At 39.6% G+C, this 25127-nt stretch overlaps 1 protein-coding gene across 4 annotated transcripts in view; it reads left to right on the top strand.

The window, feature by feature from the left end:
* LOC101175170 (glutamate receptor ionotropic, NMDA 1) overlaps positions 1-25127 on the top strand; it is a 91527-nt gene that overhangs the window by 52152 nt on the left and 14248 nt on the right. For all 4 annotated transcript variants that reach the window (XM_078952540.1, XM_011479597.4, XM_011479595.4 and 1 more), the window contains 8 exons: positions 2589-2753; positions 10615-10733; positions 11114-11226; positions 11305-11453; positions 11582-11739; positions 11821-11982; positions 12530-12639; positions 12724-12869. In XM_078952540.1, the coding sequence (XP_078808666.1) occupies positions 2589-2753; positions 10615-10733; positions 11114-11226; positions 11305-11453; positions 11582-11739; positions 11821-11982; positions 12530-12639; positions 12724-12869 (1122 nt within the window). The remainder of the gene's footprint in view (positions 1-2588; positions 2754-10614; positions 10734-11113; positions 11227-11304; positions 11454-11581; positions 11740-11820; positions 11983-12529; positions 12640-12723; positions 12870-25127) is intronic.

Genomic DNA, 25127 nt, shown 5'->3' with positions numbered 1-25127 from the left:
TTCTAATCATTGGTTCTGAAGACAAAAGAAAGAAGATTTTACCACATCTTCATAATTTTAAACCTTCTAAATGTGTGAGAAACCTGGGCGTACTTTTTGACTCTGAGCTATATTTTATCCCACACATTAAAAATGTCGTTAAGACAGGATTTTATCATCTTATAAACATTGCCAGAGTCCGCCCGTTCCCCTCTCTTGCCAGCACAGAGGTGCTGATGCATGCTTTTATTTTCAGACGTTTAGATTATTGTAATGCCCTGCTCTCTGGTTTATCCAAAAAGTCTATTTCAAACTTACAACTTCTACAGAAATCAGCGGCACGAGTTCTGACGAGGACCAGAGGGCGGGAACACATGACACCGGTTTTAAAATCGCTGCATTGGCTCCCTGTGCGTTTCTGGATTGATTTTAAAATTCTTTTAATGGTTTTTTAAATGTTTTTATGGTCTTCGGCCTTCTTATTTAAATTATATTATTTTAAAATATGAACCCTCGCGGACCCTGAGGTCCTCCGGTGCTGGCTTTTTAGTAGTTCCGAAGGAGAGGACAAAACCTATGGTGAGGCTTCGTTCTGCCATTATGGTCCTCGCCTGTGGAACAGCCTGCCGGAGAACCTCAGGGCCGCAGAGACTGTAGAGGTTTTTAAGAAGAGGCTCAAGACCCACCTGTTTAATTTAGCTTTTAATTGATTTTAAGTGGTAAATTATTCTATTAGTTTTAGTTTAGGCTATTTTATGTATTTATTTTCATTTTATGCATCTTACTCTCATTTTTATGTTTTTATATACAACTTATGTCTTTAATTTTAGTATCTTATGATTTTAGCCCCAGTGTTTCTTGTGGGGATCTTTTCTGCCAGGGCTTGCCAGCCTGGTCAGTGGTTGTTGCTGCGGTTGTCGTCCTTGCTGGGGCAGCTGGAGTCTTACTTTGCAGCTTCACGGCTGTGAAGTGGACCCCAGTGTTGTCCCAGTTTTGGTGGGCGCTGTGGCGATGCTCCCGTGGCCAGGCTGGCTCCTGGTATGAAAGGATTCCCAAATACTGTTTCCTCACAGCAGAGCCAAGCCATACTTGTTTGCTTATTTATTTATTTAAAGTTACATAGTCTTTATTCTTTGTACGTTGGGGCCATGGGTCATATGTTTTAACGGAGGGGAGTGGGAACGGTGAATGGTGGGTTGGGTTTTTACTGTAATATTGTGTGTTTCCTGTTTTTAATGTTAAAGCGCTTCGAGCTGCACGAAATGCATGAGAAGCGCTATTTTATCTCTGCATCAGAGTTTCTAAACCAACAACATGGCTGCTCTCACCCCAGTCTTCTACAATTTTTTGTTCATTCTTGATGAATGAACTTATTACACCTGAAACCTTCATCTGCCTGTTCTATCCTGCTTGCACGCACCTATTTTCCACACTCTCCGTTGTTCTGGTTTGTTGATCCTAAGAACTTAAAGAACCTCTTCAACTGAGCTTCTTGTATTTTCACTGTTTCACTTCAGTTCTTCTAATTTACACACAGATTCGCTGTCTTGTCTTCATCCTTGTCCTTTGTCCTTTTGTCCACCCCTCTAGATGTTTCTCCACCTGCTCCCTGCTCTCACCACAGACCACAATGTCATCTGCAAAGATCCTGATCCACAGAGATTCCTGTCTAACCTAATCTCTTAGTCTGTCCATCACCACAGCAAACAAGAAGGCGCTCAAAACTGATCTTTTTGCAGTCTCCACCTTCCTCTGCCCCCCTACAGAACATCTCACCACTGTATTCTATCTCTAATTTATATCATGAACAACTTCAACGTTCGTCTCTGTCAGACTTCCTCATCCAAACCACAGCTCCTTTGTACTCACTGTTTAAAATAATCTACCAGAAAATCTGGCCAATAACAGTCTGTAATATTCCTAATAGCAACAACTTCTTACACAACATGGTCACAATATCATCTGTCACTGGAGCTTCACTCGGTTGTTATGTTGTTCTGTTCTATCCTTTACATTCCACACATTATCTCCACTGCTTTGCATATAAGATTATCTAAAGAAGGTTTCATCAGGTTGACATTTGTGGAAAGGTGCTCATACACTGAAACACGGTTCCAACAGCAAAGCTTTGGGTCTTTAAAGCAGCAGCATCGTGACATAAACCTTTGGTGGGTTAAACCTGTTTAGAGCTGCCGAGGCGTGTTTTCTTCTCTAAGGCAACTGGATGTCCTTCTTTTCTTAAGAACATTTCACTTCTCATCCAAGAAGCTTCATCAGTTCTAGTGGACAAGTGGACACCTTTGGAGTCAATGTCTCTAAAGGTGTTGACCAATTGACTATATATAATATAAATCGTTGTGACTTTCCACCAGTTCACTAGACCTGATGAAGCTTTTTGGATGAGAAGTGAAATGTCCTCAAGAAAAGGAACTCCAGCTGCCTTTGAGCAGAAAACACACATTGGTTTACTATGACCTGGGTGACTGAGAATCTCCAGAGATACCTAAGGCTGCCTTAGGTGGGAAACAACTGGTGACAAATAAAACAACTACAGTAAATGCCAATGTTATTATTAACTTTACCCTAATCTCCTTCCTGCTCCTTTGCAGGTAAACAACAGCAACAAGAAGGAGTGGAACGGGATGATGGGGGAGCTGCTGGGGGGGCTAGCCGACATGATTGTGGCCCCCCTTACCATCAACAACGAGCGCGCTCAATACATTGAGTTCTCCAAGCCCTTCAAATACCAGGGGCTCACCATCCTCGTCAAGAAGGTGGGTGGTTACAGTTGCAACTACACATTTCTAGAAGAATTATATTTTTAAGAGGCTTTAAAGCATAAAATCCTCAAATCATCAATCAAAATGTATAAAAAGTCTTAACAGGTATTCTTTTTGACGTGGCGGGTCTTACCCTGCGTTCACACTGAATGTGATTTGTCCAAATTTGCTTCCACCGGCTCTGTGAATTTGCATGGATCCGTGCCCAAAGTTTACTCAAATAACATTTGCAAATACGCATTAGCCCTTTTGCATTGAAGGTGTCACTCACAACATAAAAATGAAACACGCTCTTTAAAATACCGTAACTCTTCAACCATTTACCCATCAAAACGTAATTCCAACAGCTTCTGATGCATTAAAAAAGTGGCTTTGCACTGCTTTGCAACACTTTAGTTTCTTCCATGTCATAATCAGCTGATATATGTTAATTGTGTAAACATCTTACTACTGTTTGAATTAAGATAATTGTATAAACAGTTTAAGAGTTGTGGTAATTTAGATAATGTCTACACTGGAGCTAAAACTCCAGTGTTAAAGAGTTAGACAAATTTGTTTGTGGGAGGAGCTACTGCTCATTTCATGGCTTCACTATTTCACTAAAGATGACATAGATGGTCTTGAGAGAATTTATTTAAATTGGAGAGTTCTACAAAGGCATTAGTGAGCATGTGTCTGGGTTTGACATGATTCAGAGACTTTCCCAGTACGGTGAGGTTCACCATCTACTGCAGGAACTGCATCTGAATGATGGCCGCTTTCGGCGCAACATCTGTCTCTCTGTGACCATGTTTGATGTCTTGCTGTTCCGCTTTTGTCCAAAGAAGAAGAAAATAAGTCTTGTCTTGATGCAAAAATGGAAAATCATCATGAAGCTTGAAAAGAGCACAAACACCAAAGATAAGCTTCTCCTCCATGTTAGTTTTGGACTCTATATCACACATGATCACATCATCAACATGTAGTTATCAAAGCAGAGTTCCTGATTGGTTGATTCAACCAAATATTGACCCAAATTCCAATTTTTTAAACTTTTGTGGCATAATTTTTCTTTGTTTCACAAATTTTGTTTCCCTACCATTTTGGAATCGTGTCTCAGAACCTCTCACCCCGTGTTTAACACTAAAATTGAAACCGGTCACTCTAGCTAAATTGTGCTCAGTGTAAACGCAGCATCAAATTTTGTAATTAAAAACTTGTTTGGTCAATTGTTTTTACTTGTTTTGTAGTGTCGGAGTCTTTCAGCGTTCTTTTACCTCAATGTTCCAACCCCAGAAGTTCTACTGAAAGTAAAAACCGATTGCGGTACCTTTGAAACTTGAAACATGATCTCTGAGCACCGACACACTAACCTTGGGCTCACACTGAATCCAGTCCAGCTTCAGTGCAACCGGAATGGTTGTTACACACTGTAGCTAAGGCAGACCAGGAGTCCTTCTGCAGCAACAGGCTCTGCTGCCGACCTCCCCAGACTCCGAAGTCACATAGGTTCAAGCAATAACCTACCAGTTATATAGGAAGTACTAGTAAAGAAAGCCTTAGTCTGCCGTATTTTGGGATTATGATAACAACGCTTTTTTCTCTGTGTGACTCGTCTTCATACAATGGATAAGTGGAAGTTACTCAAAACTCACTAAAACATAGCAAGTACAGTGGAAAATAGGTTTTATTTTTGAAAAATATACCGGATGCAGTTTATGCTCGCTCACGATTGCTGATTTAGGCCCCAACTTCATCAAAAAGTGCTGCCTAATTGGAGAAAACTTCAATTTTAGGTTTACGCTTACTGTGTTGTGTGAAGGGCCGTGTAATTGATTTTGTTTATCAGAGAGGAGTTAGTGCTCTTCTTCGTAATAAACCACCTTTGTATATGTGTAAAATACTATGAGACTCTGCTGTATTTTCTGAAGGAAAACACACCGGTATTTGAACTCACCTGCAGATTTACAAAGAAAAAGTAACTTCTTTCATTCTAACAGCTCCTGTTATTCATAATGTCATCCGTTGTGATTTTACAGGTGACTTGAAGCAGTTCCTGTTGGTATAATAACGTGTAACTAACAGAGTGATGAACTTTCAATCAGTCTGAATCCATCTGCTAGGAAAGTGCTGGATGTTTGTTTGAGCAAATGATAAAAGGGGTGAGTTTGGTTCAGGTCAGAGAACTAACAGACCTGCTGCTGTTTTAAAGATCAAAACCATTTAGAGCTATTTGTGCTGTGAACTTGTCATACAGACAGCTTTAACATTACGACTTCTTCAGGCTTTTATGTAAACCAGATTTTTATATGGTAAAAATCACTGTTAAAAGTGTATGTATATAAACAAAAACAAAAAAACGCCCCTCTCACCCTTCACGGGTGGTTTCTCACCCAAGCTCGGGTCCTCTACTAGAGGCCTGGGAGCTTGAGAGTCCTGCGCAGTCTCTTAGGTAGCACTGCACTTTTCTGGACTGAGAGGTCTGAATTCTTTCCAGGTATCTGTTGTAGCCACTCCTCCAGCTTGGGGGTTACTCCCCCGAGTGCTCCAATGACCACAGGCACCACTGTCACCTTCACTTTCCAGGCTTTCTCCAGTTCTTCTCTGAGTCCCTGGTATTTCTCCAGTTCCTCATGTTCCTTCTTCCTGATGTTCCCATCACTAGGCACTTCCACATCCACCACAAAGGCTTTCCTCTGTTCTTTATCCACCACTACAATGTCTTGTTGGTTTGCCATCACCATTCTATTAGTCTGGATCTGGAAGTCCCACAGGATCTTTGCCCTCTCATTCTCTACCACCTTCGGGGGTGTTTTCCATTTTGACCTTGGGGTTTCCAGTCCATATTCTGCACACATGTTCCTGTATATTATTCCAGCCACTTGATTTTGGCGCTTCATGTATGCTTCACCTGACAGCATCATACACCCTGCAGTTATGTGCTGGATTGTTTCAGGCGCCTCTTTGCACAGCCTACATCTTGGGTCTTGTCTGGTGTGGTAGATCTGAGCCTCTATGGCTCTGGTGCTCAGGGCTTGTTCCTGAGCTGCCAGGATGAGTGCTTCAGTACTGTCCTGTAGGCCAGCCCTTTCTAGCCATTGGTAGGACTTCTTGAAATCAGCCACTTCAGTTATGGTCCAGTGGTACATCCCATGCAGGGGTTTGTCCTCCCATGAAGATCTGTCCTCCAGCACTGTATCCTCTGCTCTCCATTGCCTGAGACATTCACTGAGCACATTGTCAGTTGGGGCCTTGAGCTTAATGTATTCATGGATCTTGGATGTTTCATCCTGGATAGTGGTTCCTACGCTCACAAGTCCTCGGCTTCCTTCCTTGCGGCTAGCATACAGTCTTTAACTGAGGGGTACCAACAATTTTGTCCACTACTGTATGCAGAACAGCAGTGGGGACAGAGCATCACCTTGGTATATCCCACATTTGATGGACACTTGTGCAAGTGGATGCCATTGGCTTCAAGGGTGGTTTTCCACAGCTTCATTGAGTTTCCTATGAAGGCTCTTAGAGTCCTGTTGATGTTGTACAGCTCCAAGCATTCAGTGATCCACGTGTGTTGCATTGAGTCATAGGCTTTCTCGTAATCAATACAGGCTGTGCACAGGTTGGTGTGTCGTGACCTGCAGTCTTGAGCAACTGTTCTGTCAACCAGGAGTTGGCGTTTGGCTCCTCTGGAGTCTCTACCAAGGCCCTTCTGTGTGTTGCTCATGTATTGATCCATGTGCCTATCTATCTTGGTTGCAATGATGCGTGACATGAGTTTCCATGTTGTGGAGAGACAGGTTATTGGCCGGTAGTAGGATGGGACTGCACCCTTTGAGGGATCCTTCTGGTTCAGGATTGTTCCCCCTTCCGTTAGCCATCCGGGGTGAGTCCCATCTCTTAGCAGCCGGTTCATTTGTGCTGCCAGACGCTCGTGGAGTGCGGTGAGTTTTTTTAGCCAGTAGGCATGTATCATGTCAGGGCCCGGTGCAGTCCAGTTCTTCATACCTGAGACTCTTTCTTGGATGTCTGCCACTGTGATGGTTACTGGATTCTGTTCAGGGAGGTTGCTATGTTCCTTTCTCAGAGAGACCAACCACTGGGCCTTGCCGTTATGTGCTGTATCTTTCTCCCATATACTTTCCCAGTACTCTTCAGTTTCTAACCTTGGTGGGTCTGCTCGACTGTTTTGGCCCTGCCAATGAGCGTACACTTTCGCAGCTTGAGTTGCGAACAGCCTGTTTATCCATCTGGCTTCATTGTCTCTTGTGTACCTCTTTAGGCGGCTGCTCAAGTCTAAGAGCCTTTGTTTGGCAGTTTCCAGTGCTTCAGGTATGGGCATCTGGCTGTAACTCTTAGGTACTTGCTTTCTCATTGTACCACTTTGAGCCTCTGTCAGCTTACTTTCATCCTTCCAAGTTGCCTTGATTTTGGCCTCTAACCGTTGCTTCCATGGTGGGTGTTGTTTTCTCCCATGGTTGCTCTTATAGCCAGGCATCTCAAGGATCACTGATGCTGAAGTGTAAACCAGTTCATTGGTTTCTGTGATTGTTGTGGTAGGAATTGCCCTCAATGGTTCATTCAAAGTTTCCAAGAGACTTTCAGGCGATACATCACTTAACCGTTGTAGCTGGTGTTGGGGTTGCCTAGTGTTCATTCTAGATTGTGGGTTTCGACGCATCCATTGATTCCACATTCTCTGCATGTAACCCCTATGGGCGGGATTACTTGAGTAGTAGCATTCTAACAGAACCTTGTTCTCACATCTAGTCCATTTCCGTCTTGTTCCAGTAGCCCACTTTCCATCAGGTTGCTCTGGTCCCCCAGCACCTGACGCAGACCTTATATAAATCTATATCTATATATCTATTTATATCTATCTATCTATCTATCTATCTATCTATCTATCTATCTATCTATCTATCTATCTATCTATCTATCTATCTATCTATCTATCTATCTATCTATCTATCTATCTATCTATCTATCTATCTATCTATCTATCTATCTATCTATCTATCTATCTATCTATCTATCTATCTATCTATCTATCTATCTATCTATCTATCTATCTATCTATCTATCTATCTATCTATCTATCTTATCGATATCAGAAGCTGGGTTGACTCCAACAACCCTATAACCCCCAAAATGGATTTCCTTGGGTCCAGCAAATGGATAAATGAGTGGGTTCTAAAGGCTTCCAAGCTATCCTGTAGTTTATGGCAAACAGTAAATAAGAGGCTTTTGAGTATATCTAGGTATTTCAGGTCAGACTGACTGCATTGATCTAGTTCACAGACCCATGAGGATGTCAATAGTTTCCTGAGTACCATCTGTTCCAAGATTGGATTTAGTGCTGGCTTCAGAACAAAACTGATGCTTCACTCTTTGACCTCAGAACATGACTCAGATCTCTGTGTGCTCCGGAACTACAGAGCACTAACTACAGAGAACTACTACTACAGAGCAGCTCACCAGCCTAGTTTTTGTGGGTCATGTACGTTCATAAGTATGTTGCAGTTGTAAAATGATGTACATACATGTAAAGATATTTTATATCTGCAGACATAATAAGTATTTGTAAAAACCAGACTTACAGCTTAAAAAATTGAGCTGCTGAAAGGGAAACGATTCTGATTGGTTGATCAAAATCAGGATCACAATGAGGAATAGGAGTATTTTTGTCATAAGGTTATTGTAACATGAGTTTGTGTCCACAGATACTCATAGAAAACACTCTGGTGTGTACATATCTTTTGAAGGACCTGAAAAGTATTTATATGTTTGGACATCCTTTTATAATAAACAAAATACTTCATGCGTTAATGTACTCATATGTTTTCAATTTTTACAAATTTTGTGTCCTCTAAAGCTGTCTAAATCAAGCAGAAATAATACTTGATGCGTAAACAGTATAGCATTCTTTATGCTGCTGAATGCTCCAAACAGCGTCTTTTGATTTTCAATGACTATAGAATGGAACCTGAATCAGTGGGGCTTGTCGTAGTGGGAAGCGGGGGGGGGGGGGGGGGGGGGGGGGGGCAGATCTCTAGGGGCCATCTTCCTATTTGAGGCAACTCTGTCTCATTCAAAAAATAAATAACTGCATGCAACAACACGGAAATATAATTACCATCAGGAAGAATAGTTCAGAGGACAGGGTAGAGCTTATCAGAAAGAGGCTATGTTGTTTTTTACATCTCCATATATCATCTTATATATATACATAAAACATAAACTAAGTAAATTAGGGGTGTACCGATCCAACCACATCCATCTGTCTCAGACAGTTGTTAATCAAATCGACCTATACCATTAAAAACTATTTCAAAATGAAATACATAGATTATATTAATATTGGAAAATACTTGGTAGGTTTATTTTACCAAAAAATAAAAACAACCAAGCAGACAACACACATGTGATGTCAGCAAAAACTGATCAGTCCATCATTCCAGTCCAATGTGTGGAAACACTTTGAATTTAGCAAAGATGTGACCGTACAGTGTGCTGGAATGTTCTAATAATGTTCCCTTTGGATTCTTTGGATGGGGAAAAACAACAGTGGGCTGAACTTTATGATACTAAATCTGAATGAATTTGACATTCATTCTTACTTCTATACTTGTTTGTTTATACACATATTTTTTTCACACTTGATTATCCTGAAGAAATCTAAGGAATCTGGAAAACTTCACCTGCAGTGTTCATTACCCAGGTGTTTATCTCACAGTGGTTGAAGTTTTGGCTAAAGATATCCGGATCCATTTTAGGCCAGTGAATCGGATCGTTCAAAATGAACCAATATCCAATGATAATGGTAATGATGTGAAATGAATTGTTAAAATTAATTGTTACACCCTATAAGTAATAGCACATTTCATTTAGCTGGAGCCCAGATGCAAACGTAGCACATATAGCATCCATCCATTCATCTTGAGAACCTGCTGTATTCCTTCTGGGGTCATGAGGATGTTGGAGCCAACAATGCTACTTCTGGGTGAAGGCTGGGTACAACCTGAACAGGTCACCAGTCTGTGACAGGTCCACACCATCACACATATTCAAAATTTAGAGTCAACAATTAATCTCTGAAAAATGTTTTTGGGCTATGGGAGGAAACCAGGGAAAACCCACACATGCATAGGAGAACATGCAAACTCCACACAGAAAGGACTCAGGTGGGATTTGAACTAGGGCATACTTTTCTGTGAGACAAGAGTGCTAACCACTACACCACCATGCAACCCCTGCATACAACATACTAACATTATTTCAGGAATCTCAACTAAGATATGTGATATATATAAATGTGAAACAATGTGACATTTGAAACTTTTATTCTGAATTCCAGACTGTTCACGTTTAGTTTGAATGTCAAATTTGTCTCTTTTTTAACCTGCTGCATTCAATATCTGTTTTAGTCTCCAGCATACAAACAAAACATTAAGACCATTTTAAGAGTTTAATACAGACAGACGTTGCAGTTTGTTTTTAGTGAATTGATCCAATGAGAGTGTGATGCAGCTGCAGAAAACAAACAGCCAGCAGGACGTAGAGGTTCAGGAAGTCCACGGGCTTTCTCAATGTGAACATCTCAGGTCTGTGTTCTCACGCTGCTGTTCAACACTGGTAGCTTTCACTCTGGTAGATTTTTTTTAGACAGTATTGATCACCTCTAAGGAGTTTCTTTAGCTCTCAGTAGCTTCCAGCTCATCTCTGGTTGGAATATTTGCCTGGAAAATGTTCACCGTCAAGCAGAAACAGATGATCAGAGGAAGTGGGTGAAGGTCGTTCCAAACAGAGAGCAGTGGTTTGCAAACTACACAAACAGAGCTGATTTATCTCATAATGTGTGTCTTGTGTGTGTGTTTAGGAAATCCCTCGCAGCACTCTGGACTCGTTCATGCAGCCTTTCCAGAGCACACTGTGGCTTTTAGTCGGTCTGTCGGTCCATGTGGTGGCAGTGATGCTTTACCTACTAGACCGGTTCAGGTAAACAACAACAATGGATGCATTCCCAGAAAGAAAACTCCCTGCAGTTAGGTTCAGACATTTACTGACTGGACGGTCTCGGCATCATGGATACAAACTGGTAGTTATGAAGTTATGTTTGAGGAAAACTCATCAATACTGAATTGGTTTAAATTTAACAGAAAGCTTGTGAAAATGAGGACATTCTTCACCAAGAAGTGCTTTCTTTTGCAACCGATTAGAAAAGTTAGAGAAACTGACCACAAAAGCTGTGGTCATAATGATTGAATGGGCTAAAACAGATAAAAAACATACATAAAAAAAGTTAGCTGAAGAACGTGAAGTGATTGCTGCATTCTGCGGGGACTTTGCCTGAGTGTGAAGCTGTTGTGTGTCGACAGCCCGTTTGGAAGGTTCAAAGTGAACAGTGAAGAAGAAGAGGAAGACGCCCTCACCTTGTCCTCGGCCATGTGGTTCTCTTGGGGAGTTTTGCTGAACTCTGGGATCGGAGAAGGTGACCAATGTGTTCAGAACAGCTCTCGGTGCTGCCGTCTGCTCCACCTGACCTTTCCCTCCGTCGGTGCATCCACAGGAGCTCCCAGGAGCTTCTCAGCTAGGATCCTGGGGATGGTGTGGGCGGGTTTCGCCATGATCATCGTAGCATCATATACTGCCAATTTGGCAGCCTTCCTGGTGCTGGACCGGCCTGAGGAGCGCATCACTGGCATCAATGACCCCAGGGTGAGAGCGTGTCTACGGTGGTGTCTTAAGCGCCATCTCTGAGAAGTCTTTATTTTTACTTTTTTACTGTCACTATTACTAAGTGTTTGCCTTTTGTGTGACCTTATCTCCTGTGCTGTTGCTTTTAGCTGCGTAACCCATCAGATAAGTTCATCTATGCCACAGTGAAGCAGAGCTCGGTGGATATTTACTTCAGACGGCAGGTGGAACTGAGCACCATGTACCGGCACATGGAGAAACACAACTATGAGAGCGCCGCTGAGGCCATCCAGGCTGTCCGAGACAAGTGAGCTGCAGGCTTCCTGGGCGGGGAAGCAGTCTTAGCGTGTCCAGACTCAACACGTGTGTCCTCCTCCTCCTTCTGCAGCAAGCTTCACGCCTTCATCTGGGACAGTGCTGTGTTGGAGTTTGAGGCTTCACAAAAGTGCGATCTGGTTACAACAGGAGAGCTTTTCTTCCGCTCAGGCTTTGGGATTGGAATGAGGAAAGACAGTCCATGGAAACAGAACGTTTCTCTGGCCATTCTCAGGTAAACGGACCTCTTTGGTGAGGGTAGTTGGTGCTCATGAGGAGATATGGTTGGATGGAGACAAATGAAGGTAGAAGCCAAAAAGAAAAATAGAAACAATACTAATAACGAGTTAGCGAAAAATGCTAAATAGTAAACCTAACACTAAAAAAGCATGGGAAACTATTATTTTAATCAAAAAGAAGTTAACTAATGCTAAACATAATACAAGTGTTTTATGAAGTGTTAAACGCAAAACTAGCCTAATGAATTAAAGCGTAAAATCTGTTAATAAGAGGCTAAATTAGGGGCTAAAACAACTTTATGTTTTGTCATTGCACAGAACACCTGAAAATAAATGTCAACAGTTATACTCAACAAAGACCGAAGCTGTAAAAATGGTTATTTCTTTACTACATTTCTTTCTGCACCATCTTTTCCGGATTTTAGGGCGACACATTAATGCCTGGTCTGTTTCTTATTCTGTTATATACAGTATATATAAGGCGCACTGAACTATAAGGTGCACTCTGAAGCCCCTCCTACTCCTCTCATCTTCTCTCAACAGTTCACATGAAAATGGCTTCATGGAGGATCTGGACAAGACTTGGGTACGATACCAGGAGTGCGACTCCAGGAGTAATGCTCCTGCAACTCTCACCTTCGAGAACATGGCGGGTGAGGACCAGGCTCCCCCCTTCTGGTCTGGCGGTAAACATCACAAGTCACGCCATGGACTCAGATGTCAACTGTCCTCCTCAGGCGTGTTCATGCTGGTCGCCGGCGGCATCGTGGCGGGGATCTTCCTCATTTTCATCGAGATCGCTTACAAACGTCACAAAGACGCCCGCAGGAAACAGATGCAGCTGGCCTTCGCCGCCGTGAACGTGTGGAGGAAGAACCTGCAGGTAAGAACCTCAGCTGGTTGCTCATCCAGGTGTGAACCACCTGTTGCTTCTTTGTTCTGTGTCCTGAGGCGACCTGGCTGTGAATTGGCTCTTTTTGGAATAAACTGAATTCAACGTGTTCCTCTTTCTGCTCGTGCTCGGTTTTCTGCTGCCTTTGCTGTGATTTATTTGTTCTTTTGTTTTCTAGGAGCCTTTGTCCACGCAGTGTTCTGTAGACATGTTGACTGAGGACCGTATAAATGTCACAGCTCTCACATCATTAGTTTACCTTCCAGCAAGCATGTTTGTCACATGACCTTCATGTTGTGTTGCTTGTGTTGAGCGGAACGACAGCAGGAAGGTAAACCGACTGAGGCTCAGAGCTGATCAGGTTGACTTGGAGGCAGGTCAGAGGGAGGGGGAAGAAAAGAGCAGGACAGACGTGAAGTGTTGTCTGAGTGGGAAACTGGTTTGCTTCTCTGTCCGTCTATAACACACCGAGCTTTCTGTTCATTCAGCATTAGCTCAGATAAAAGCCTGAGGGAGGACGTGTCACACAGAGCACAGATTTCATTTATTAAGAATGTATCTGACGTGTCTGAAAGGGTGTCTTTAACCAAACACCTTCAAAACTCAAAAAATTGTATTTTTCTAACATTTCCTATAGATGTCTGCTAAATTTTGGCAATTTTCTTTCATACCATTGAAACACACTTTGAGACACAAAGTTAATGGAATTAGAAAGGGCCCAAAAATCAAACATCTAACAGGTAACAACTTTCTATCAGCTAATTACGTTCTGTTATATCAAACACAAAAGTGAAACTTGACATTTGCTGTTGTAGGAGCTACATTGAGTAATACATCCTGTGGGTGCCACTTTGTCATCTTTGATGGTAATTTGCAATGCCGGTTAATTACCTGACCTCATACAGGTAGGTACAGTTTTATTGTTTTTTTGAAAAACAAGTACACAAAAAAGTCACAAGCCATCTGGAAAAACATCCACACAGTATACCTGTTCAAAACACAACAAATGTACGACAATAACAGAGGAAAGAACAGAAATGAAGATCTAGGTCCAGAAAAAGGAGGTATTATCTCAAAAGGAAAGGAAACAATAAAAAAGAAAGTGACACAGAGGTCCCAATGGACCTCTTGAGGTCTTCCACGCTTTTAGAACACACTTTAAATGCTGCACAATTGTTGCACTGTAAGTCAAGACAACTGAAGGTAGGCAAAGTCAACAAACAAGCAGCCACTATCTGGGCTTAAGAGGAGCCTGTTGCATCCACCTAGTGGCAGTCATCTGTCAAACCGGCTAGTAAGACACGCTTTTGCAACATATTTAAGATGAAGAGTCGAAAGTCACAAAGAAGCAGTAAAGACGTTGAAAGAGGAACATGGATCTTCTACAGAGCACTAAGATTCTTTGTCACCGTCTTCCAAAAGGTCCTGCACATTCCCAAAGTTGCAGATCATTTTTGATTTTATTATTTACATAATCAAAAAAAGAATTCACTTTCATTCTTCTATTTCTTACCACAACAGTAGTGATGATCTTCATCCCTTCCGGCAGAAACACACCGTTCTCAGGTCAGCTAATCAACCTGCATTCAGAATTGATATCAAAGATGATAAAGTGACACCTACAGGGTGAATTACTCTTCTACAGCTGCATTGGTGTATTACAGTGACTTTTTTTGTTTTCATATTTCAAAAAGAGCCTTTGCCCACAAGTAGCCGGGATAGGCTCCGGCAGCGCCGTGACCCCGAAAGGGAATCAACGGAAGAATATGAATGATTGAATGAATGAATTTTAAAAAGAACTGTCCTAATGTAGACAGATTTATAAATTACTTTTATTGTATTCATTATTTTTTGTGTTTATTGAGAGAGTTGCACTCTAAGAATAACCTGTGATAGAAGAGACACACAAAGTAGTTGTCTTTATGTTTTACCATAATTGAAGACGTTTTAAGGCTGTAAAACTCCTTAAAACACACTTTTTACACTTTTCTCAGACAGACATGAACATTTTCAGACTTTTCTCTGTTGTTTAAACTCAAAAGTCAAAACCTTCATAAAAACAATCAGTCCAGGATTCCAGAATAAGACCAAAGATCTGCCAGTGATCGCAGAATTATGTAACTCTGACAAACTGAACACATTGCGTACAGAAGACACAGCATGGAAGAGATTGATTGGCAAGGTCTCCAGCCAATCAGGACGCAGAACACAGTGCATTGTATAAAAAAACAAAGCATGTAAAATTGCACTCAAATCCACAAAACAGCAAGACCGCAAACTTTGAGCTGCGATAGTGAGAGAACACTGGGTGTAAATGAACAAACTAGTAATGTAATGTAATAGGGATCTAAAGAGACCTATAACAATAACAAATATCATATGAATATAGATTTATAATACTTCTTTACTGCAGTTTGGTAGCGTCTGGATAGCTCAGTTGGTTCAGCACACCACTGGCATCCCCATGGATGCATTCAATGAGCTTCATCCACGCTACCACCTAACCATCTAGTCACCCAGGTCTGGATCTCCCTGTGCCAGTCCCCAGCCCGGATCAAATACAGGGTTGTGTCAGGAAGGGGCTCTAGCGTAAAAATCTCTTCCAAACCACCTGTGGTAATCAGTGACAGCTGATTCGCCGGCGACCCCTGAAGGGATACGCCAACAACTTATCTTGCGTCCTATATTGCTATTTGGTACTATGTGAATGCATAAAATGGATTTTTATGAATGAGCTGTCACTTTCACATTACAGGCTGACAATTTTAACACATCCTAATGTAAGCAGCAGACTAAATGTTTAGTGGTCTCAGAAGTGCTGTGCTACATTTTATAGCATGAACTCTGTACCTATGCATGTTGTAAACAGGCTTCAAATAATAAACAGGAAGTGAAAGCTGTAAACAGGTGAAAATGAATTAGAGGTTTTTACATGAATACTTTAATACGAATGCAATCAAACTCTTTATTCTTCAGAAAGCTGGCTTTAACCAGCAGGACATAAAATCCAGGATCTTTAGGCAGAGTCTGGAGAGGAAAGACATCAGGCTTAAAATGTCTAAATCACCTCAGTGTGACTCCTGTCTGATAAAATGGGTGGCAGCGGAGACATCAATGCATTTAATTTCTTAACTTTAATCTAAGAACAAAATAACTGATAATACTTTAAGCTTCTTTTGAGTATAAATGACACAAAACTGCCATAAAGGTTGTAGTTTTCCTCAAAATTCAGCATCAGAAAAAGAAATCATAGAAATACAGCTTTGTTGTGTCAGTATTTCTAAAGATTTAAACTGGACTGGGATCAGATTTACATCTTTATGTTTCATGTAATTATCATAATTTATTAATATATTTTTGAAGATGAATTAGAAGTTTTTATATGAAAACCATAATACAAATGCAAACAAAGCACTATCTGATTAGCAAATATTATTATCAGTTCAGAAGGATAAAATAAAACTTGATAATTAGTGTCAGATTTTACAAAATAAAAGCACAGGGCTCCATGGTAAATTTGGATGTAACACACTTAAAGTTCTTGCTCACCCTTCAAAATGATGTCTGGCTTTGTCCACATGAACAGAATAACAGATGAGCTGAGAGCAGAAGAACAGTTCCCATCAGAGACTCTCCTTCATGTTTAATGTGAAACTTTTATGAGTGCTTGTTGCTGTGACTGATCTGAGGTCAGTGCAGAACTGAGATCTCTCACAGAGCAGAGGAAGCTGCACATGTCCACAAAAAACCGTATTCTGCTCCAGGCAGACAACCAAGGAGCCCCTTGAAGAAAGAGGGCTCGTATTCCAGCAGGGCCCTGCAGCCTCGTATAACCTCCAATCAAACTTTATTGTTCTTTGAGGATGAACGAAGGGCATCTTGACCGAATGACCAGATTCTAAAGGAGACTTGTGAAGACTTCTCATCGAGACAAAAACTCAGAAAAACGAGGAATCAATGTTTTAAAGAGGATTTTAATTTTCACCATTGAAGGTTCAGAGAAAACTTAGCTTTGCTTTCTGTTTATCATTCACTCCAGGTTTAAGTTGTTGATTGAGAAAAAATCTTGATTTTCTCAGGATTTTTTCTGTGAAAAAACACTTTCCAAAGACGTTTGTTTTTGGTTGCCTTTAGCTCAGGGATTTTGGTTTAGTTTAGTTTAAGAAAGTAGACATAGAGAGTAAAGATTTTCAACTTTTTTTTTTGTTTTGTTTTTTTTCTCTTTTCTTTATTTTGCACATTTCTTTTGCACATCTCTTTACCTGCACTGTTTTGTAAATAGCTCTTTAAATTATACCACATTTTCCTTGTTCTCTTTTTTTATTTTTATTTATATTATTCTTACTCTTTTTTTCCTGTCAGTTGTTATAGTAACGAACAAATTTCCCACGTGTGGGATCAATAAAGTATTTCTGATTCTGATTCTGATGTAATCCAACGATACGGTGAAGAGAATCCAGTAGTTTTTCAAAATAAAACGTCCTTCAGCATCCGATTAGAAATAAAACAAAAAAACATTTAGGTGGTGGTTTTCATTTCTCTGCGGCCCAGTACCAACTGTCCCACAGACTGGTACCGGTCCATAAACCTGGGGTTTGGAGACCTCTGCTTTGACTGATCCTTGTTCATATCAAGCCTTCTTGCGCTGCATTGCGTTGCTTTCATTGCGTTGCTTTCATTGCCTCTTGGCTGTATGCTACAGAATGTTCCTTCACCTGCAACTCAGCAGAGATATTTCTATTCTGTCAAAACATTAATTACTGGAAACATTGAAGAAAATAGTTTATGAATTATGCTGACTTTTTGAGAATTAGAAATGCTTTTTTTTCAGACCTATTTCAACCTATGACTCCATTTATGCAGCTTCTTTCTGTTTTCTTGAAAACTTTGAGCTACAAGAAAACCCCAAAATAGTCCACCAGACTGTCATTCAGTTTGTTCTCTAACCCCTGAGACCTTCAACATTATGATTGCTTTTATGATTTATGTAGCACATCAGCGCTTATTTGAGTCTGCGGTGCCAGCAGTGTCATTACGGTGTCGCTTCACATCTCTGTAAAAATGGCTCTGCAGCTGCTATGCTGTTCTTTGTAGCCTTTTGATGACCATACGTCTTACATGTCATCTTCTCTGTCATATTTTATTCATCCAAACAACAACCAAACCAAATGTAAAGATGTAGATAAAGATTTAAATCTTTATGTTTCATTTAATTATCATAAACTTCATATATGTTTGATACTTTCTTTTATATTTCCACTAACTAATAATATTTATTTTAAACAAAGATAATTGAGAGTTCATTATAAAATGCGCTCATATATATATATGTATATATACATATATATATGTGTATATATCTATCTATAGATATATATATATAAAAACAAACAAGTATAATGCATCTTTTAAACATGTATTGGCGTGGTCCTGGTACCTACACAAACCATCATCAGTTAGAAGTTTGTTTCTTGATTCAAAGCACATTTTGGCTCATTCGCAGACATAACCAGTGGACTAAAAAGGAATATGGATAAAGTTTACTGAATGAATGTCAAGTTAAAATAGTATTTTAGTGTTAAACAGTGCACTAATGACACGTTTTGATTTAAGATGCTGATCCTCATTAAGATGAAGGTTGTTTAATGCCTGGTTGTGATGAGGTTTAGCGTCTCTTTTCTCAAGTGGCCTTGCCTGAATTACAGGAATAAGAATAAGTGCTTCATAGATGTGTTTCATTTGAGACAACTTTTAAATTGGGGTGAAACATATTTTTAACCATCTGAAGGCTAGATTTATTTAAAAAACACAACTGAAAACACAAAAGGCTTTTTTTGGCTTATTACTTTTTCGTTCCACAAATATTAAGACTATTGACTTTTTAACCAAATGAAAAAAAAACATAGCTAGGTTTGCCTTTATAAAATAATCAAAAGTCAGGAGAGCCTCGTTTAGGATTGTAGATGCTGACAGTACTTTTAGTGGAAGCGGTTATTGAAATAATTGTGCATTCTGTGTTACAAGCACCAAATTTGGCATGGATGTATCCTAGGACCCCATCTTTTTGAAAAGCACTTTAGCCATAAGAAATGTCAAGGTTTCAAATATATATAATTTATAAATATAACAGAAATATAATAGTATTATGTAAGTACCCCTCAACTTTAAATACTGTATTTTATGCACAAACAGCCCATAGTTTGGACACTGGGGAAAATAGACATTGAATATTTTTCAAACATCTGAGTGTATGACTGCCATCTTTACAAATGGCCGCCACTTTGAATTTTTCTCATGGCTACTGTGTTTTTCTGACAGAGGGGATCTTAACGTACACCCATGCGTCTGAAATTTCAACCTAACTGGCTCTGCTATCTTACACCTTGAATACAAAAAATTGATGACTGATCAATTACAATATTTGAAGTTTCAATACAGCTTTTTGCTCTCAACCCAAGAGTTGGGGGATGTTATAATACAGTGAATTTCAAATGTCTATGAAGTCTTTGATTAAATATTTCATAATCATTAATATAAACTGTCAATCAAAAAAAGTTAATTAGATGTAGTCTACTTCCAGAGAAAATATTACACTAAAAAACACAGAATTATTGTCTTATATGTTTAATACTGTTGGAATGTCTAGTATTTATTCATTTGTATATGTACACTTTGCAGTTTGATTGCAAGAGATTGACAATATTAGAATAATTGGATAGATGCTATTTAAATAATTTCTATAATGTTACGTGCATTGATTGGCTCTACTAATCTGTCTCTGAACACAAGAGGAGCTGCTCAGATCCTCAATCCCTCCGCTCTTTAAAACCCTGTCACGTTTGCAGGAGAAGCTTTGAGGCAGATGCTTTACGCCTCGTCAGCAGCTGGACGCAGCCGTCCGGCAGACCAGCATTAACAACCGTCACTTTTCCATCTGGCTTAGCACTTCAAACAGCGGCCGCCACTGGCTAACAGCTAACTGGATGATTAGCACTTCACACGGCTGTGTCCCAGGTGAGGAGTCAGCAGTGCCACTACAAAAGGAAACCATCAGAATAGGAAATCGCCCTGGGAGTGGAAGATTCAAGGTTTGAACAAGAGTTAAATAAAACAGAAAAAACAGAAAGATGAGTCAAACCAAAAAAACAAAGATGAATCTAAGACGAGACGAGATTCATGCTTCGTAGGTTAATTGGCAACTCTAAATTACCATAGGTGTGAGTGTGAGAGTGAATGGGTGTGTGATTGTGGACGTTCTACCCTGCGACAGACGAGCGACCTGTCCCTGCCTTCGCCCACAAGTGGCCGGTATAGGCTCCGGCAGCCCTGTGACCCCGAAAGGGACTAAACGGAATAGAAAATGAATGAATGAATGAACATTTTTATTAATTACCTTATGAGTAACTCCAAAAAACAGACACTCACACATCATTCAATCTCTTTACAAAAAGTCCCAAGTCTGATGCCACGTCACACTGCCCTCGGCTCCACACTTTCAGGCAACCACTTTTAATGAAAAGTCTATGTAAACACATGTGAATGCGCATTCAGGGCTTCCACGTTCAAAACTCTCACGATCACGCGTCACTACGCACATTTATCCTTAAATTTTTGGGCTCTCACTTGAATAAACACTTAAAAGTTAAGCCAGTTAACTTTGAACAACCAGGGACTCGGATTTGGTGGTGTCACATGCATCCTTTTCATATCACAGAAGTGCCAACAGGTAGAAAATTGATAAAGGAAAAGAACGTCCATTCTAAATACCATGTGCTAAAAGCTCATTCAAGAACCCGCATCCAGTGTGTTTTTGAATGCATGTTCACCCAGTGTGTAGCATTACTGTTGCAACAGTTTACAACCGGGACTCAACTTGGATTAGACTGACATTCTAGTGATAAAATGCAGCAAAAATCAGCTACTGCATCTATGCCACATGTTTCTATAAAGAGGATACCAAAGAAATTTAAGATTTAAAAAAACTAAAAAGTCCTAAAAATCAAGTCCTGGCAAGATTTCTTCTTGTGCATCATAAAACCTTTAGGTTATTGTCTAAATCCCAAAAGAACATAAATATTATCTCCCTTGTTTTTGCTTCACAAACCTCCACAAACTTTCCAAAAAAAGTAATCAAAGGTGGTTTCTCTGTAAGTGACAAATGTTCCTAAGCTTGAATGCAGGGGGTGCGTCAAAGACATAATCCAATTTCTGTTTATATAGGTGTGTGACAACTAAATTTCTCTTTAGTTAGCATTAAAGTTTTATCAGGAAAACTTAGCAGCTCAAACTACAGAAGCTGACATGTCTGAAGGATTTAAGGGGGTTATTGTCATATGCACAGTAAGAAACGGGTTTTCCTGCACAATGAAATTCTTACTTTGCTGTCTGCTCCGAATGCCAAAAAGTATACAGGAAACTGAAAATTCACACAAACATACACAGCAAAACACTGGATGTCGGGCAAATTCTAAATGTGCAAAAACACGCTTTCAGAGAGAAACAAGATAAGAGTGTATTTTTAGATCTGTTTGACAGTCTGATTGACTTTTTGTACATCTGAGAGAAACTTACAAGACTTTACAAAATTTACTTGACAACCAGTGAGCCGATCACACGTTAAAACAGGATTAAGGTGTGACGCACGGACAGAAAGCAGAAGCAAACATGATTTTATTCGACTTGTTTAGCATTTTCATAGGAGCTCAAAGCCCCAAAAATCGTGTTTTTGATGTTTTTAACATGTTCTTTTAGCATTTTTCTAATGATGGAGGATAAACATAAAGAAAAATTAACCTTAAAATTAAATTTTTGTGTATTTCTGTAATCAAGTAAAAGTCAGGAATAATGCTGTTTTAAAAAAAGGAATGAGTGGGGATGAGGCGTGGTTGCTTGGTATCAACAGTCCCCGCCCACTACTCAGAGGCAATATTTCTAACAACTATGCCGTTGTTTTATACTGTTTTGTTTTTTAAAATTTTGGCTAAAAACTGCATCATTACACCATCATAACTAAAAGATCCCAGGGAAAACTTTAAAATGAACTCAAATGATGATCAGAGGGGGAGTTTAGAAAAGATACATATTGAAGTGGTCAGAAAACCATGCTGCATTGATGGTAAATGACAAAACATAAGCATTTTTCTGGAATATCATCCAGTGCTTTAATGACTGAGTTTGTCCCAGTATGATGGCAAGAAAAGTGTCTCTTTGCTCTGACATGAACATCATTTACAGATACAAGTACGTATTTTGTTTTTGTGTGGATAAAAATTGTCATGCGCTTTGTGAATGTTATTATATTTTTACTTGGATCTGACCTTCAACAGTTTCAAGTTATTTTGTTATAAGGAAAAAGGTAAACTTTTACCTGATTTGAACAGCAGAATTGTCAGTGAAGAGCAGAGTGTCATCTGCATTGCAGCAGAACCTGAGTGTCAATGACAATTAGAAAATGAAGGTCCAGTTTGGTCATGAAATAACAATAATATTAAGTACTAAAGGAGAAAAAATGATATTAAATAAAATAAAAAATAATAAATGTGGACAGAATTTGATGAAAGAGTGTCAGTTTTACTGAAAGTGAGTTCCAGAGTTGGAGAGCAGATCCACAGAGAGCTTTGCATCCCATGGTACTGGCTGATGAAAAATGGAGGACAAGGATATGAATGAGCAGGTAGAGATATGCAGGAGGTCAGATATGGATCAAATGGCTATGAAAAGAGAATTTAAAATGATTTCTGAAAAGAACAGGGAGTTCTTTGAAGGTAGAGGTGATGTGGGGAGAAGTAGTCTTTGGCGCCAGAGTTCTGGACCAAGTGGACTGAATCATTGGTGGTCTTTAAATACCTATGGGTTTTTAGTTGCATTGTTTTAAACAATGTGAACATATGTATGCTTTTGTCTTGTTCTGTGTGGGACTCTTGCATTATTTTCCTATTCTAAAATCAAAGTCTTCCACTGCTCTGTCCTTGGTGGGCTTTATTGGGACTGCATTCTGGGCCCAGCAGTCTCAGTCTCAGACATCCAGTTTTGCCCACTAGGTGAAAAAGTTCTGCTAATATTTTAAAATTGAACTATGTTCTCATTTTTTTTATACCACTATGAATTTGTTTGCAGCAATGATGTATGAAAACCCAAAGTTTTTCTTTGTTGTTTGGTTTTGTGTTATACTTTGCTCTTGTCATCAAACCCCATGAACAGTTACAGCATGTCCCCTTATGGTCTCCCAACGCTTTTATCCACAGTGACGGCACAAGCTAACCGTTGTAATCCTCAACCAAACACCCACACAACAGAATTGTTATTTAATCTGTGGGTACGTTAATGGCATTGTGAGTCAATTTGCTGTGCTTCATTACACACAACAAAAAGAAAGGCTGAAAATTAAACAAATTAATATAATTTTTGTCCCGTTAATTGCTCGGTTAAAGATTGGAGTTGTCTTACATAAAACACATGTTTTAGTGTTCAGCTGCTATAGACAGCTTTCAAGTAGGTGATCAAGCTATGCTTAATATGTTTAACTGAACATAGATACAGAATTGTTCAAAAAGAAGCTTTATAATGCTTGTCATTACATAAAAAAAGGAAAATTCAATGCAAAACAGATAACTTAAGTTGGTAAAATATTATTATTATAATGATAACATTTTGAACAGTCTTAAGCGAAAAATGACAAATCAATAATAGAACAAAGTAAATCTAACACTAAGCTGCGCTAAAACAATAAATAGGCAGCAGCTAATCAACAAAAACATGCCAAAACTGGAAATACATATGAGTAAATATGTACTCCAAATACAAGCTAATGCTAAAAATGCTAAGTGTGAAACTAAGGTGTAAGCTTAACTTGACAATTGCTAAATACAAGCTTTGTAAAACATTATATCAGATTGAACATAAAACTGTTTCTAGTTGACCGACCTTTTTATTTAGAATAGTGCTTTTGTTGTTTTTAACATGTTCTTGTGGCATTTTTCTCTCGATGGAGGACATATTTAAAAAATGGAGCTTTACACTGGATTTCTGGGTTTTTCTTTAGTCAAATCACTGGCAATCAGGAGCAAACAGCATAAAAATGCTGTTGGAAAAAGCTTGTAGGTGTGTTGTAGAAGCCACAAGCTTCCTGCTCTGCTCTATGTTAGTGCATCTACTTGCAGACAATTAGATCTATGAACGTCTTTGTTTTCCTCGTTTGAGCTGGAATCTGGATCAGAACTGTACAGCTGGATAGCTTCAATTCTGCTCACCATTTTTGTGTAGCAGTAATGTTAGGTTGGAGGTGTGAGGGGCTGTAAGCTAGTGGGAGAGTGCGTTTCAGATGGATGATGGGAAAGGGGCAGGCTTACTTGGTGCCGACAGTCCCGCCCAAAACTCAGAGGGGACAACGTAATGAACTATTGCTGCTCTGCAGAAACTATGTCCTAGAAAACAACACTGTTTTATTTTTATTGGCTCAAAACGGCATAATCATGAATAAAAAACCACTGGGAACATTTTTACAATAGATCAAAAGATGATTTATTGATGATGAGTCCTAATTAAAGGACTTTAAATCCAAGTCTTAACTAACTAAAATATGTTACTTTATTGTCAGCATCTATTTAAAGAGTTAGTTCATAAGTTAAATTATTTATTCAACCAGAAGCAGCACAGGTGTGACGCATTTTATAGCTCTGCCCTTTATTTAGGTGTCTATTATAACCCTGTTTGTTTTTGCTGTTCCTTTAACAGCAGGATTATGTTGAAGTGATTTTGTGTACAACCCAGCAATTCATACAAATAATCCTGGACTCTTATGAAGTATAACTTAATTATATTTAAAAAAGGCTGTTAAAAGTGGGGTTTGATGGCAAGAGTGCTGATTTCCAGCCCTCATCTGTACTTAAAGATATTCCAACAATGATGATGATGATGATGTCATCATGTCAGGCTCACCATTTACCCCTTCTCCCTTTTAGAAGAGATGATTTTATAAAGGAAGATGGTTAGTAAAAGCTTTTATTGTGACATCGTCCATTCAGGCCATCTTTGTACCCCCTCCACCTCTGTATCCACCCCCATCCATCTTTCATTTTTCCACTCTGTGTTCCTGTGTTTGAGTCTGTTGTCGCTGTGTTCACCTGCTGTTGTGCGTCTCTGGAGGTGTTGGGTAAAACGGATCAAACATCTTGTTTTACTGAAATGCCATTTCATCTGAACATAAACTAGTAAACAAACACAAAGAAAGTACACGAGCTTCACCAAAGC

This window comes from Oryzias latipes, chromosome 9 (genome assembly GCF_053564925.1).
Source record: "Oryzias latipes strain Hd-rR chromosome 9, Olatipes_Hd-rR_3.1".
NCBI lineage: Eukaryota > Metazoa > Chordata > Actinopteri > Beloniformes > Adrianichthyidae > Oryzias > Oryzias latipes.
This window is presented reverse-complemented; position numbering and strand designations above follow the sequence as displayed.